This window comes from Haliotis rufescens, unplaced genomic scaffold (genome assembly GCF_023055435.1).
Source record: "Haliotis rufescens isolate VD_foot unplaced genomic scaffold, xgHalRufe1.0.p SCAF_11, whole genome shotgun sequence".
In the NCBI taxonomy this organism is placed as follows: domain Eukaryota; kingdom Metazoa; phylum Mollusca; class Gastropoda; order Lepetellida; family Haliotidae; genus Haliotis; species Haliotis rufescens.
Window position 1 is genome coordinate 40238561 of NW_025963791.1, and position 13589 is coordinate 40252149.

A 13589-nucleotide genomic window follows, 5' to 3' on the forward strand; every position below is an offset into this window, starting at 1 on the left:
ACAAAATGGCAGCCTCCGAGAAAACATCAACAAGTGGCACGACCGCAACTGGACCTCTCGACAGACTACGTAGCGTGTCAAAGGATGATGTATGTTTTAAAATATTGCCAGCACTCGGAGGCGTCAGCTACCAACTATTTTCAGCGCACATCATGAATCCTAACTGTTTCCGGGAGTAAGTGTTTCTGTGACATTGGGGCACCTGCTACTATTCAGGGGAGACAACTTCCCCTTTTTATGACCTTCTGTCTCTTGCCGTTATTGTCATTAGGAAAACAATACACGATAAGCTTCCATTCATATGGAAAATATCACATATGCTCTTTACCATTAGTTTTTCTATGTAATCATTGCATGTCACGATGTAATTTATTGGAAAGGGCAAGGTTGTCACAATTTGCAGCTTATAATAAACCTACCATTAATCTCACTGTTTGTCAGCCGTGTGCAGATCTTGCGTGAATACAAGTAACAATTATCTGTAATTCCAAATGATAATTGAATTGATGTCTTGATTTTCAGTCAAGCTTTCATGTCCTCGTACAGCTTTGTCAAGCAAGTTAATATCGTATAAGAATCTACATGAAAATGAACCGCACCAATGACACATATGCACTTGTATTTGTAGTCCAAGCATCTAAAAGGATGCAAAAGGGGTTATGATTAATAGATTGTACATTTTGTTTTCAGTCTCTTTGAGGATCGCCATATTGTTATAGCCAACAGCTTGTGGTTCCAAGCCCACATTGGCGTGGGTTTGTACATGTTTGGAAGCAAGCACCTACAACAGGTGTCTGTCCAAAGAAGAATACTCTACAGTGTGTTTGGTTCATTCCTCTTCAACTTCGGATCTGTTTTGTTTTGGGCAACATGTAAAAGTCTGCTGTTCCCACAACCTGTCGTAAGGACAGTATTCGGCCTTGGGTCTGGATTTGTTCTGTTATTTATTGGCAGAGAATATGTTGAATACATTGATTCCAGATTAGCCAAATCTTCTTGACTCAGTTCTTGAAATACCTCTGTGCTCTAGTCAGAGTAATGAGTGCCAGTTGAGTGTTGTGTTGATAGTTAGACGTGATTGCTGATTGAGGAGGAGGGATTGTGTGGATTGCATGTCTTACATGTCACATGTTATATGTTTTACAACAGCAACTTTTGATATTTGCAATTTGCAATAACCATATTGCTAGTGTTTCAATTGTTTTTCATTTTAACATAGAACCCATTATTTACAAGGGTATGCTGAAGGGGTATTGTTTGGTTGAAATGTGCTGTACTTATGTTTTAGACTGCCAACTCACTTATTTATTTCTTAGGTTATTGTTTAGTTTCTTGACAGAACCCTCTGAATGTGCCTTCATATTCTATTTAAGAAATGCACTGAGCTTGATGCATGTGATAGATCAGAGGCATTTGTTTCCATCAAGTGTCTCTATGTATAATGTAACTTAGAGTGTATGTACAAATTTGCAAGTAACCACACTATTTATATATGGACTGTGAAACATGTTTTTGTTACATGCTTGTTATGTTGCCTTCAGAACAATTCACCCAGGAAATAATTATGCACTGCTAACCGTATCATGTATTCATTTCCAGAAAGTAACAATTTAAAAAAAATGTATCCTGTATTTATTTTCTGATGGAACACACTGTTTACAAGTGACATCTTCATATGCAAATACAAAAACTGAAACTGATGACTCGTATGTAAGGACATGTTTTTTTCCATGGCAATAGATATTTGACTACTCTTGTACTGTTTCCTCTGTTTTATGCATGTGATACGACCCGGCTGTACTCGTGACCATCAGGAGGAACTCACCGCTGTGTTCTCAAACCAACGTGCCGACATTAATCATTATCAGAATGAGGTCAATGTCATATGTGGATATTTGCAAGAGATACATGGAAATTCAGAAAATATTAAACTAAAAAAGGAATTTTGCTTTACCTTTTTCCAGGTTGTAATTGTTGTAGATTATATGAATTTGACATGTTCATCACGTCTCATAGGAATGAGAAATGACAGCATCAGAAATTGACATTAGTTACTGAGTCCTGGTTCAGAGAAATTGTTTGTAGTTGTAATGATATTAAGGGCACAAGTCCTGATGGCTAGACCAGTCCCACAGAAGTTTATGTTCTCTGGGATAAGAATTTTTGGACTGAATTTCTTCAATTATTATGTGTGGTTCGTTCCATACAGTTTGAAGTGATCATATGCAGAAAATGAGAGAATACCCAGATGCACTTTTCCATGTCTTCCTGTTTCTTCTGTCAAAACATAAAATAAGTGTTAGTTCAAATTCATTACGGGTAACACTTTCGGTTATCCAGTATATGATATCTGATATTATATTATGGTATATATACTCAAGAACTATTGGTTACCATGTGTACAATTAAGAAGTGATGTCACCAGATCTATGTCTCTTTCACAAACTTTTGACAGAATCTTTCTTGCTCATGTGCTTGAAATAAACGACTAATCAAAATGTCTCTTCTGACAATGTCTGAAGAAGAGTTCAGCGTAAATCTGCATTTAAGCTCTTGACTTCATTTGAGCAACCCATCAAAATACTTAAATGAATCAGAAGACAATGTTAAAGCTGGAAAATGTGACTTCCTGAGTACCAAGACAGGGGAAGGAAGCCATTTTGTTTCAAGATGTTCAGACTGTATTTGAGACAGCATGCAAATTTCGAGTCAAGTGCTGGAGAAATCACAGCTTGTTCCCGTCATGAAAGATCAGTGTAATTTGATTGGATGTCTATTTTTAGTGCAGTGTCATATAAACAGGATTCAAAACAATTTAAAAAAAAAAAAAAAATCTTTATTCACGTTTCAAATAAAATACAATGTGTAGCATTTCAGTTTCAAAACAATGGTCTGGTGGTGATTGAGTCCCGGGTTTTTATCATAACAGAATGGAGAGACACTTTAGGATGAACTAGGAATTTGAGTCCTTGAGTCTAGCAGAACTATTGTGTTAGTTTCAGATGCTGTTTACCTCTGCATGATATGTAGCTTGGAACAATAATGCTTTAAAGATTTACCTCATTAAGTTTGAATGTATACATTTGTTGATTATGCACTGTTTATGATCGATCAATCCCTATTGTGGAGGTATTTTCCTACCACGACCTTGTGGCAGGAAGAAGGGATGGTTTATAGTCAAGACATTCATCACGATCTTGTCAATATTGCCCATCCATATTCAAATACTTCACTGGTGAGAACACTACACTGGCATTGACAACCACGATATGCACCTTACCAACAGCTTAGTCTGGTTATCATTCCCGTGTCTGTCCTGCCTCCACAGCCATTGTGTTTGAGGAGTGCTGGAATAGAAGCTTCAAGCAAATGTACCATCACTGGAGAGGTGGTCGGCTCATTGGAACCACCTCAGGAGAACAGTACTTAGCTCGTCTGCTGATGAATAATTACACTAATTAGGACAGGATAATGTCTCCACTTCCAGATAATCTTTTGAGCAGTTGAATTTACTCACATGTCAGTGTTCACATCAGTAATTGATACTTTTCTTTGGGTATTCTGCTTGCCATAAAAGGCAACCATGCTTGTCGTAAGAGGCGACAAACAAGATCGGGTGGTCAGGCTCGTTGACTTGGTTGATGCATGTCATCGTATCCCAAGTGCGTGGTACGATGCTCATGATATCAATCATTGGATTGTCTGGTCCAGACTCGATTATTTACAAACCGCTGTCGTATAGCTGGAATATTGCTGAGTGCAGTGTTAAACAACCAACAACTTTGGGTATTCAATATATTTTGACTCTCTTGGGTCCAGTCTGGTGACTTTTCTGAAATGAGGAGTTGACCTTGTGGAAATAATTCAACTTGTCTGCTGTACAGGTGCCTCCTGATTAGCATATGTTGTGGGCTGCCAAAGTGAGTCCCATGTCCCATTACCCCACAACATTGACGACTGTCTCATTCACAATGAACATGTTGCACATCTGTGCATCATGCACTGCGGTAGAGTTCAGGTCATTTATGTGATGTCTGCATTCAGTCAGGGAGAACAAATCTGTAATGGCCAATGTGTATGCAGGTTGATAAAGCTACACTGGCTAATGGGTTATCAAATTTCTTCATGCATATTTGTATACAAGTTGCTTAACATTATTTAGGTTATAATGATTAACTTTATTTAGGTTATAATGATTTACATTATTTAGGTTATAATGATTAACATTATTTGGGTTATAATGATTAACATTATTTGGGTTATAATGATTTACATTATTTAGGTTGTAATGATTAACATTATTTAGGTTATAATGATTTACATAATTTGGGTTATAATGATTAACATTATTTAGGTTATAATGATTTACATTATTTGGGTTATAATGATTTACATTATTTAGGTTATAATGATTTACATTATTTTGGTTATAATGATTAACATTATTTAGGTTATAATGATTTACATCATTTGGGTTATAATGATTTACATTATTTAGGTTATAATGATTTACATTATTTGGGTTATAATGATTAACATCATTTGGGTTATAATGATTATCATCATTTGGGTTATAATGATTTACGTTATTTGGGTTATAATGATTTACGTTATTTGGGTTATAATGATTAACATTATTTGGGTTATAATGATTAACATTATTTAGGTTATAATGATTTACATTATTTAGGTTATAATGATTAACATTATTTAGGTTATAATGATTAACATTATTTAGGTTATAATGATTTACATTATTTAGGTTATAATGATTTACATTATTTAGGTAAAAATGATTTACATTATTTAGGTTATAATGATTTACATTATTTGGGTTATAATGATTAACATTATTTAGGTTATAATGATTTACCTTATTTAGGTTATAATGATTTACATTATTTAGGTTATAATGATTTACATTATTTGGGTTATAATGATTAACATTATTTAGGTTATAATGATTTACATTATTTAGGTTATAATGATTAACATTATTTGGGTTATAATGATTTACATTATTTAGGTTATAATGATTTACATTATTTGGGTTATAATGATTAACATCATTTGGGTTATAATGATTATCATCATTTGGGTTATAATGATTTACGTTATTTGGGTTATAATGATTAACATTATTTGGGTTATAATGATTAACATTATTTAGGTTATAATGATTTACATTATTTAGGTTATAATGATTAACATTATTTAGGTTATAATGATTTACATTATTTTAGGTTATAATGATTTACATTATTTGGGTTATAATGATTAACATTATTTAGGTTATAATGATTTACATTATTTGGGTTATAATGATTTACATTATTTGGGTTATAATGATTAACATTATTTAGGTTATAATGATTTACATTATTTGGGTTATAATGATTTACATTATTTAGGTTATAATGATTAACATTATTTGGGTTATAATGATTAACATTATTTAGGTTATAATGATTTACATTATTTGGGTTATAATGATTTGGACCCAAGAAGATTCGGGAAAGAATAGGTCTTCAACACCCATGCTTGTCGTAAAAGGGCGACTTCAGGATTGGGTGGTCAGGCTCACTGACTTGGTTGATCCCAATTGCATGGATCGATGCTCATGATATAAATCACTGGATTGTCTGGTCCAGACTCGATTATTTACAGACTGCCGTCATATAGCTGAAATATTGCTGAGTGTGGCATTAAACAACAAACAAACAAATAAAGTGATTTAGTTTGCATATTTTTCGCAAACATGCAGCTTATCTGGAGCTGTGTCCTATAGAGTAGTAATTAGTGTCTAGATACGCCATGGCTCCACACAGTGGCGACTGGATATGATCTGGTGCACAGATAGCATTTGTTTCCACATGGAAATAATCTGGTAATACGGACGAACAAAGATGTGTGATGAAACTTGACATTTGTACATTTATATACATTTTGTGCGTGGTATAAAGATATGGGTATTTGCATTGTGAGTGTATACATGTAGTGACATATTCCAAAGTCCACAGTGCCAAAAGGTCAGTACAGGGGGAATGAAGTTAATTCAGCAACTAGGAATTGCACATTTCTATCAACAGCCTGGATTGTAGAAGATTAATTAGTTTGTATAACCCAGAATATTTAGAGGATTTTGATATTTATAAAGATTGAAGCTCATTTGAACTGATCACTGCCATTTCCTCAGTCAGAGTAACAAAATGGGCCAGAAAATCTGTATTTGTAACATTTTCTTGATTTTTTATTGAGCCATGGTCAAGGGGTAATTCTATCAAACAGCAGAATCAGTGGCATTCCATGTAACACATCAAAATATTAAAAAAGGGATTGGCTCTTTTTTATCAGGGTTTATGGCTGGTAATTTGTTTAATCCATGTTTATTGAAAATATTAGTCTTTGAGACCATCCCCAAATGCAATCAAACCATTATGTCCCAGTAAGTTACTTCTTATCAGTAAAATGACACCAATATTATCAGTATTTTACCTGTATGAGCCATCCATTGTATTCCTAATCCTCCCCCCCCCGAACATGTTTGCCGTGTGATGCTTCAATTCTCCATAGCCTACCCCATATAGTAATTGACCAGACCCCCAACTATATAGTCAATCTCGAATTCATGGAACAGACTTGAAAACATCACAAGATCACAACAGATGTCAGTTACGGTCAGTTGTTGGTGTTTATTGATTGATAGGTACACATATCATGATATATTTCATGATATATTGAGTTACCGATATCAGTAATGAGACTACAGTATTGAATATATTCATCCATGTAACTGATCACAGCATAATATTGTATGTTACTTTTACAGCAGATATTGGCTGTTCATGTTAACACATTCTGTATGCAGATTTACTATGAAAACCACTTGTTTACCTATTTCCTTGCTTGTATCCACTATATTTTGACAATGTCAGTCTATGTCATTGTGTTGATTTTATTGAGATTTAGCTAAAGTATATATACAGTGTTATACACTATAGATGGTTTGAATACGTGTTATTTCATTGAGAGAATAAATACATTTACTCTGCATTTTGCTTTCATTCATGCTATATTCTTGACACCTGTGAAGATCCAGGTTACAGTTGGTGTTGTAAGAGGCGATTAACATGATTGGGTGGTCTGACTCCCTGACTTGGTTGAAGCATGTCATCATATCCCGATTGTCTGGTCCAGACTCGATTATTTAGGGACCACCGTCATATAGCTGGAATATTGCTGAGTGCGGTATTAAACAACAAACAAACAAATATATTCTTGACATTTCCTTTTGACTCGCAAAGTCCAACCAGACATTTTGTTCCTACAGACACCACCGGTCATGAGCACGATGACCCAAGTATTTCAAGGACATTCTAAAAGGCCATCAGCATATAAATCAAATAAGGTGTTCCTTGGAACTCAACGTAACAACAAACATATAGCATATGCTACTCATTAAAAGTGGGTCACAGTGACCTACCTCTGACATGAGATTGTCATCACTTGTCATACATAAATATTCCAATGATCTAACCACTACATAAACAAGACTTTTAATTGAAAAGGGCGAACATACTTTATGAATGACCTTTACTATGACCTTGACATTACACATAGGTAGGTAACTCACTTTTTCTGGTCAGGGCCCCACCCTAAGGATGACCTACCAAGTTTCAATGACCTACAGTAAATTCTTGAGTTAGGTGGCAACACAGATTTATTCAGGATATGACTTGGAGGATGACTTTGACCACTGACGTGACGTATCTATGTGCCAAAATGATTTCCCTGGGTCATAAAGGAGATATACATGATATGATATCCCTGAGATATCCAAGCACCATATGGTTTACAAAATAGAAGCTACATGGCTCTGTAGGTCACCTGGCTAATGAAGTAATAATATTATGACATTTCATCCTTATTTTGGTACAAATACATGTGCATGAATATATATTGAAGTAAAGTAAAATTGGTGCAAAAATTGCTGGAGGAAACCCAAAAAACTTGGATCATATGGTCATTACATTCACAATGGTCCCATGAAGAATCAGGGTTAGAACTGAATACCCCACTCAGACACAGTATACTGACTCCGAGCCAACCAGTCCTTGTTTTAGCCCCACAATGCTGAGCGCCAGACAGGGTAACAAGAAGTACCATCTTTTAATGACTTTTGGAATGACGCGGCTGGGAGATCGAACCCCGGACCTTCGCTCTCTGGGCTCTACCACTAGACCACAGAGGCGGTCATATATATGACTTTTAAAGTTTTTGTAAAATTAGATTATTTTCATAAACTTACCACAAAATCACATTGAGTTTGATAAGATAAAGATGTCTTCAAAAGGAATCTGCATGCCAAAGTTCAGCTTAATCCGCCAAGCAGTATCAGAGGACATTTAAAAGCATGGTAAAGTGCAAGGGTCTTTTAACAGCTAATGTCAGGGGGTCACAGGGTGATGTACCTTTTTAAGTAGTCCGTCACAAGAAAGGGACCCCCTTCAAAGTGCTGTCCCTATCCCTTTCCTTAACAGCCTTAGCAATGACTGTTTTGGGTTTGAAAAGCCCAGGGGTGACAGACACACTTATGATATTGGCAAAAACACTGGCCTACTGTCACCTATATCAAAAGGTGTAGGATGGTGAAACTTTTCCTGGACTTTTCCTCTCCCCAAGTCACTCAAATCATTTCTTCCTGAAGTCAAGTTTAGTTTCCATGACAGCCATATACAAACACCTTCATTGTGCCATTGCTCCCCAATGTTTACATATAATAAATTGAGAAATGTTAGCAGGCTAGTGTGCAGTGGGGTCAAGAATATGTATTTTTTCAATTTTGCATCTACTTTGATTTTTATTGCCCTTGAACTCATTTTCACTTTTGACACCAACTATTTTGTTATTTAGGTTGAACAGAGACCATAAAATAGATTATATGGTTTCTTGATTGAATCAAGGTAGAAATTCATATTGCAAAAGATTGATCATACGTACTTGTTGAATAACCTTCACTGTGACCTTGACCCATGTATAAACACTCTATATCTTTATTTATTCGTACATGTGTAGGCCAACCGCCCATGGTACATTTAATGGTCCACAGCATATAATACAGATTCACAATGATTAAAGGTGTTATACAAATACATGGCAATATTTCTAATTGTAGTTTGGTCATAGTCACACATTCGAGTATTAAATTTATTTAGTGTTGGATGGACATAATACTATTCATGGATATATTGTTGCCTTATATTAACGTATTCTTTACAAATAAACAAAAAGTGATATTCCTTTTCCACACAACCAGTATTACATATTTTACAGATCCTCAACTGTCTTGGTGTTTTATTCAATCTCATTAAAATCAGATCTTAGTTCTCGCTACCGCTAAACAAAGATCTGAGGACATCCCATTACAGGTCACATCAGACCGATCTTGCACGAACTTTGACCGACCAATGGAATGACCAATCAGAAGGCAGCTTTCTCGTGCGTTACGGCACTAATTTCAAATTGGCGACTACGCTTTGAAACATATTTTGACAAATTCTCGATTACAAATTTGAAACCTGAACAAAAGAACATTCTGGAATGGCTAATAGATGGTCTAGATTGGATGGATTCAGTCGTTAAACCAGAAACTATCGTTCGGAATACCCTGTGTTAAAGTTTTCGAGGATGCATGAGTAGAAATCACATTCCGACTGTCACTTTCACAATCTGGTAAGCGATGCTGATTGGTCGGATGAAAAGTCTTTCTGACGTGACCCCTAATGGGATGTCATCAGATCTTTGTTTAGCAGTAGCGAGAACTAGGGTCTGGTTTTAATGAGATTGTGTTTAATTATACCGTCCTGCTTCAACCTTTTCTTATCACTACTCCTCTCCAAGAATGACATGTACCAAGTCATATTGACACAGTCAGTGCTTCTCGAGTTACTGTTTAAACAAACATTTCTTCAAACCTTGAGAATAACCTTGACATGACTGGTCAATAAGAAAAATGTTCCTAGGTCTATAATGTTACACATGTCATACCTCAATGTCAGATGATAAGATCTGATTGGTGCACGCCTTAGAGGAAAATAAATTTCCCAGTGGGGGAATAAATCTCTTATACCCTGCCACGAGCAAGTCAGGCGGCACATGGATTTCTGAAAGGCAGAATAAATGCCTTATACCCTGCTTTGAAGCAAAAAGCCATGAGCTTTTTCCGAGTCAATGGAAGTCACGTGACAGCACAAGTTGACCCCAGCTCAATCGAACAGCTGTTTTCAATCAATTTTGAATTTGTTTTATTTCTTTTACAATGTCATGTTGAAATATGTTGGAGGGGAGTGGTATATAACCTAACACATAAATCCCCATGTAACCCTCATGATCCTGGTACAACTCATAATATACCACTGCACTGAATGGTTTAACAGCAACAGCGTTGTCATTAAGATTTTGACAGTACTTTGAAGCTGCCTCTTCTACATGGGGATGCTTTATTATAATTCACATAATGGAGTATTTGTGAGTTGGGTATATTGTCCCTTTGAACAGTATTCCAGTTATGTCATGGAATGTCATCTTAATGTGGGAGGAAACCCCAAAGTGATGCACGTGATGCAGACGTTTATCGCTGTCGTGAAACCCACGAGCATGGGAATAGTGCTGACAAACCTAGTAACATAATCTGGGTGCGCCAGGATTCGAACACGCGATCATAGGTTCCTGGCATACCCAAGGGCCAAAACTCTGCAGGTCGTGGCACCATAGAAGACTTGGCTACCTGGCCCCCTCCAAGACGAGTGAATGAACAAATCTGATGTAACGCAACAACAAAACACATGTTTAATATTGCAGAGTTTAACACTTTAATACCACTCCATATAATAGCATAGGTAGGAATATACAGTAATGTTAACATTAGCAACTACAAGCTAAGATGGTGCAGCAATCCTAACATTTTCCCAAGCACTCTCTGCTGAATCCACTTCCCACTGGCCGTATGAAGGGACTACTCTCTAAGCTCTACAGATAAACTTGGTCTATGTGGTGCTATCCTGCCTCAATAATTATTGCCATACAACATGAAATTTTCATCAACAAAAGTTAGACTTACTCGACTTGAATGTCTTTTCAAAAACAATATGTTGAATTTTCAAGTGTTTTCTGATTTGGAATGAATATTTGATTAATTCCATACCATGGCCATAAAACCGAGACAAAGATGATTATGACGTCTTTAACTTCTTTTCACTACCGTAACCAGATGGTTGCAAATGCTGTCTATCTCCTTACATATTGACCAGTATCTTGGGACTTGTACCCAACAGAGGAGCCAGGAAAATGGCCGCCACACCTAAAAGCAAATCTGAAAGGTTATATGTATAGATAAGGTTAAAACAAACCCAAACCATTAGTGTTCTCTTTGTAACGTAGGTCAAGACCACGGACGGTTAATACCATCGGATCTGGTTTGCCACAGGTTCAACACTCTTATTAAACCCAACAGTAAAATACACACACCACTCCGGAATGATTCCTGTAAGCCTCTCAGCCAATCAAACATGTACGTGACAGAATCTAGCCAATCAACAGCAGGGGAAAATGTGACTGTCATTAATATTACTCTTATAATACATTCAAAAAATGACACTCAAGATTCCATACTAACTGCTGACTGCCATGATTTTAACAGTTCACACACTGATAGGCCATATCTTGAGCATTTATAATGTGCCTGTCTTCATATTCAAATGATGGACCCTTATAAGGGCTTATCCAGTTCAACCTCTCACTTCTATGGTGACAGCCTCCAGTTTCCATGGTGACCAGCATCAGTTGCCAGGGGTTACATAAGGTGGTGATGTTATTTGTGATTTGAATATGGATGATGAGAGGCATGGCCTTTGTCTCCAACTAATCTCTCAACCTTTTCTTATTGCTAAATTGAATTCATTACATCTGAGTCTGCAAGACAGACATGAGATGACTGTATAAAATAAGTTAACATAAATTCTGCCTGTGTAATTTCATCCACAAAAGGGCCTTCTTAAATCTAAAATTTCTTTTACTAAAAATGCAACTAGTTAAATTAAGAGGGCAGGCCAATATGAGACGCAGAATTCAATATTGGTACTTTTCAAACAGTCATCTCACTGTAATGCATGCAAACAGTCTGCGGTACCTTCAGTAACTAAAATTGCAGTCCTTAGTGACAGCTCAACTCATTACACTTAAAACTCTTCACCCTAACTGGACAAATGTATCAAAAATACTTTTGAAATAGTCATTAAATATATTCATGCTATCACAAGTAGAAGATTTTCAACACAGATTAAACAGTACACTTAATAATGTGTACAGCATTGGTTAAATATCCGAGATGTTCTTACAACTAAATATGTCACTTCATAAACTGACACTGATGCCAAAACTGAAAGTCCTATTTAACATAGGAAGTACTGACTATAACATAATTTAACTGGTTTAAATATTGTAGTTCACTGTAAATTCTTTCTGCCTGGTCGTAGTCCAGCACAGTATTATTCAGTACAGTAAAATTAATCCATTGTGTCTCGCTGTACCGAAGTCGATCCGAGGGACCTTATCCATATGCCAAATATATGGAGTTATCTCCCTTGAATCATGTGTTTGCATTTCCAAATGCAACAGAAAAAGTTTTTTTAAAGAATATTTTGTCATGATAGGAGAATTATAATAAAACAGTCAATTCTAAAACTGACAAGATCAAAATATGTACCAGGATCAATATCAATATATATTCAGATGAGAAAAACATCATAAACAATCTTACTGCAGATGTATTGAAATGCTTCATACAGTAGAGCTATAAAGGACCTAATGTACATGCAGATAGGTTTTACCAAATAGGCAGTAAACATGTTTATTGACTGTACATTCTGAAGCCAGGATCTTTAGTATAGGCCAAGTGGTATACGAGGCAAGAAATATACAATAGTATTTGAAAATCAAAGCAGTGAGACAAGGATCAGATAAGCTCTTGGTTTATACAGATAAGCTTTGCAGTGACTTTGACAATATCCCCTGAATATTCCCTGATGGAGAGGGCCCTCTGAACATCCCCTGTTTGTCTTGGCAGGTCACTGTACAACTCTCCACAAGATGAGAGTGATTTCTTGCTGAACACCCCATCAGCCATTGCAGTGTCACACACTGGAACTGCTCTGAAGGGCCTTTACACAGGGTTTACAACATCGCAAGATCAGACTACCGGTGAGCCCAGTGTCGGTTATAGAGATCCCTAGGAGTGAGTGAGTTTGGTTTTACGCCGCTTTTAGCAATATTCCAGCAATATCACGGCGGGGGACACCAGAAATGGGCTTCACACATTGTACCCATGTCGGGAATCGAACCCGGGTCTTCGGCGTGACGAGCGAACGCTTTAACCACTAGGCTTCCCGACCGCCCCTGAGAGATCCCTAGGAACCTATTCTGGTTGTAAGAGGCGACCAAATGGATCGGGTGGTCTGACTCCATCACTTGGGCCATCATCGTACCCTGACAACGTGATCATTGCTCACAATATCAATCACTGGATTGTCTGT

General features: G+C 36.5%; 1 protein-coding gene across 1 annotated transcript; it reads left to right on the forward strand.

The window, feature by feature from the left end:
* On the forward strand, window positions 1–2449 carry LOC124142340. Its single transcript, XM_046510759.2, has 2 exons — window positions 1–175; window positions 691–2449. Exons 1-2 carry the CDS (start codon window positions 6–8, stop codon window positions 998–1000), a joined length of 480 nt encoding a protein of 159 aa, XP_046366715.2. The 5' UTR covers window positions 1–5; the 3' UTR covers window positions 1001–2449.
* The last annotated feature ends 11140 nt before the right edge of the window (window positions 2450–13589 follow it).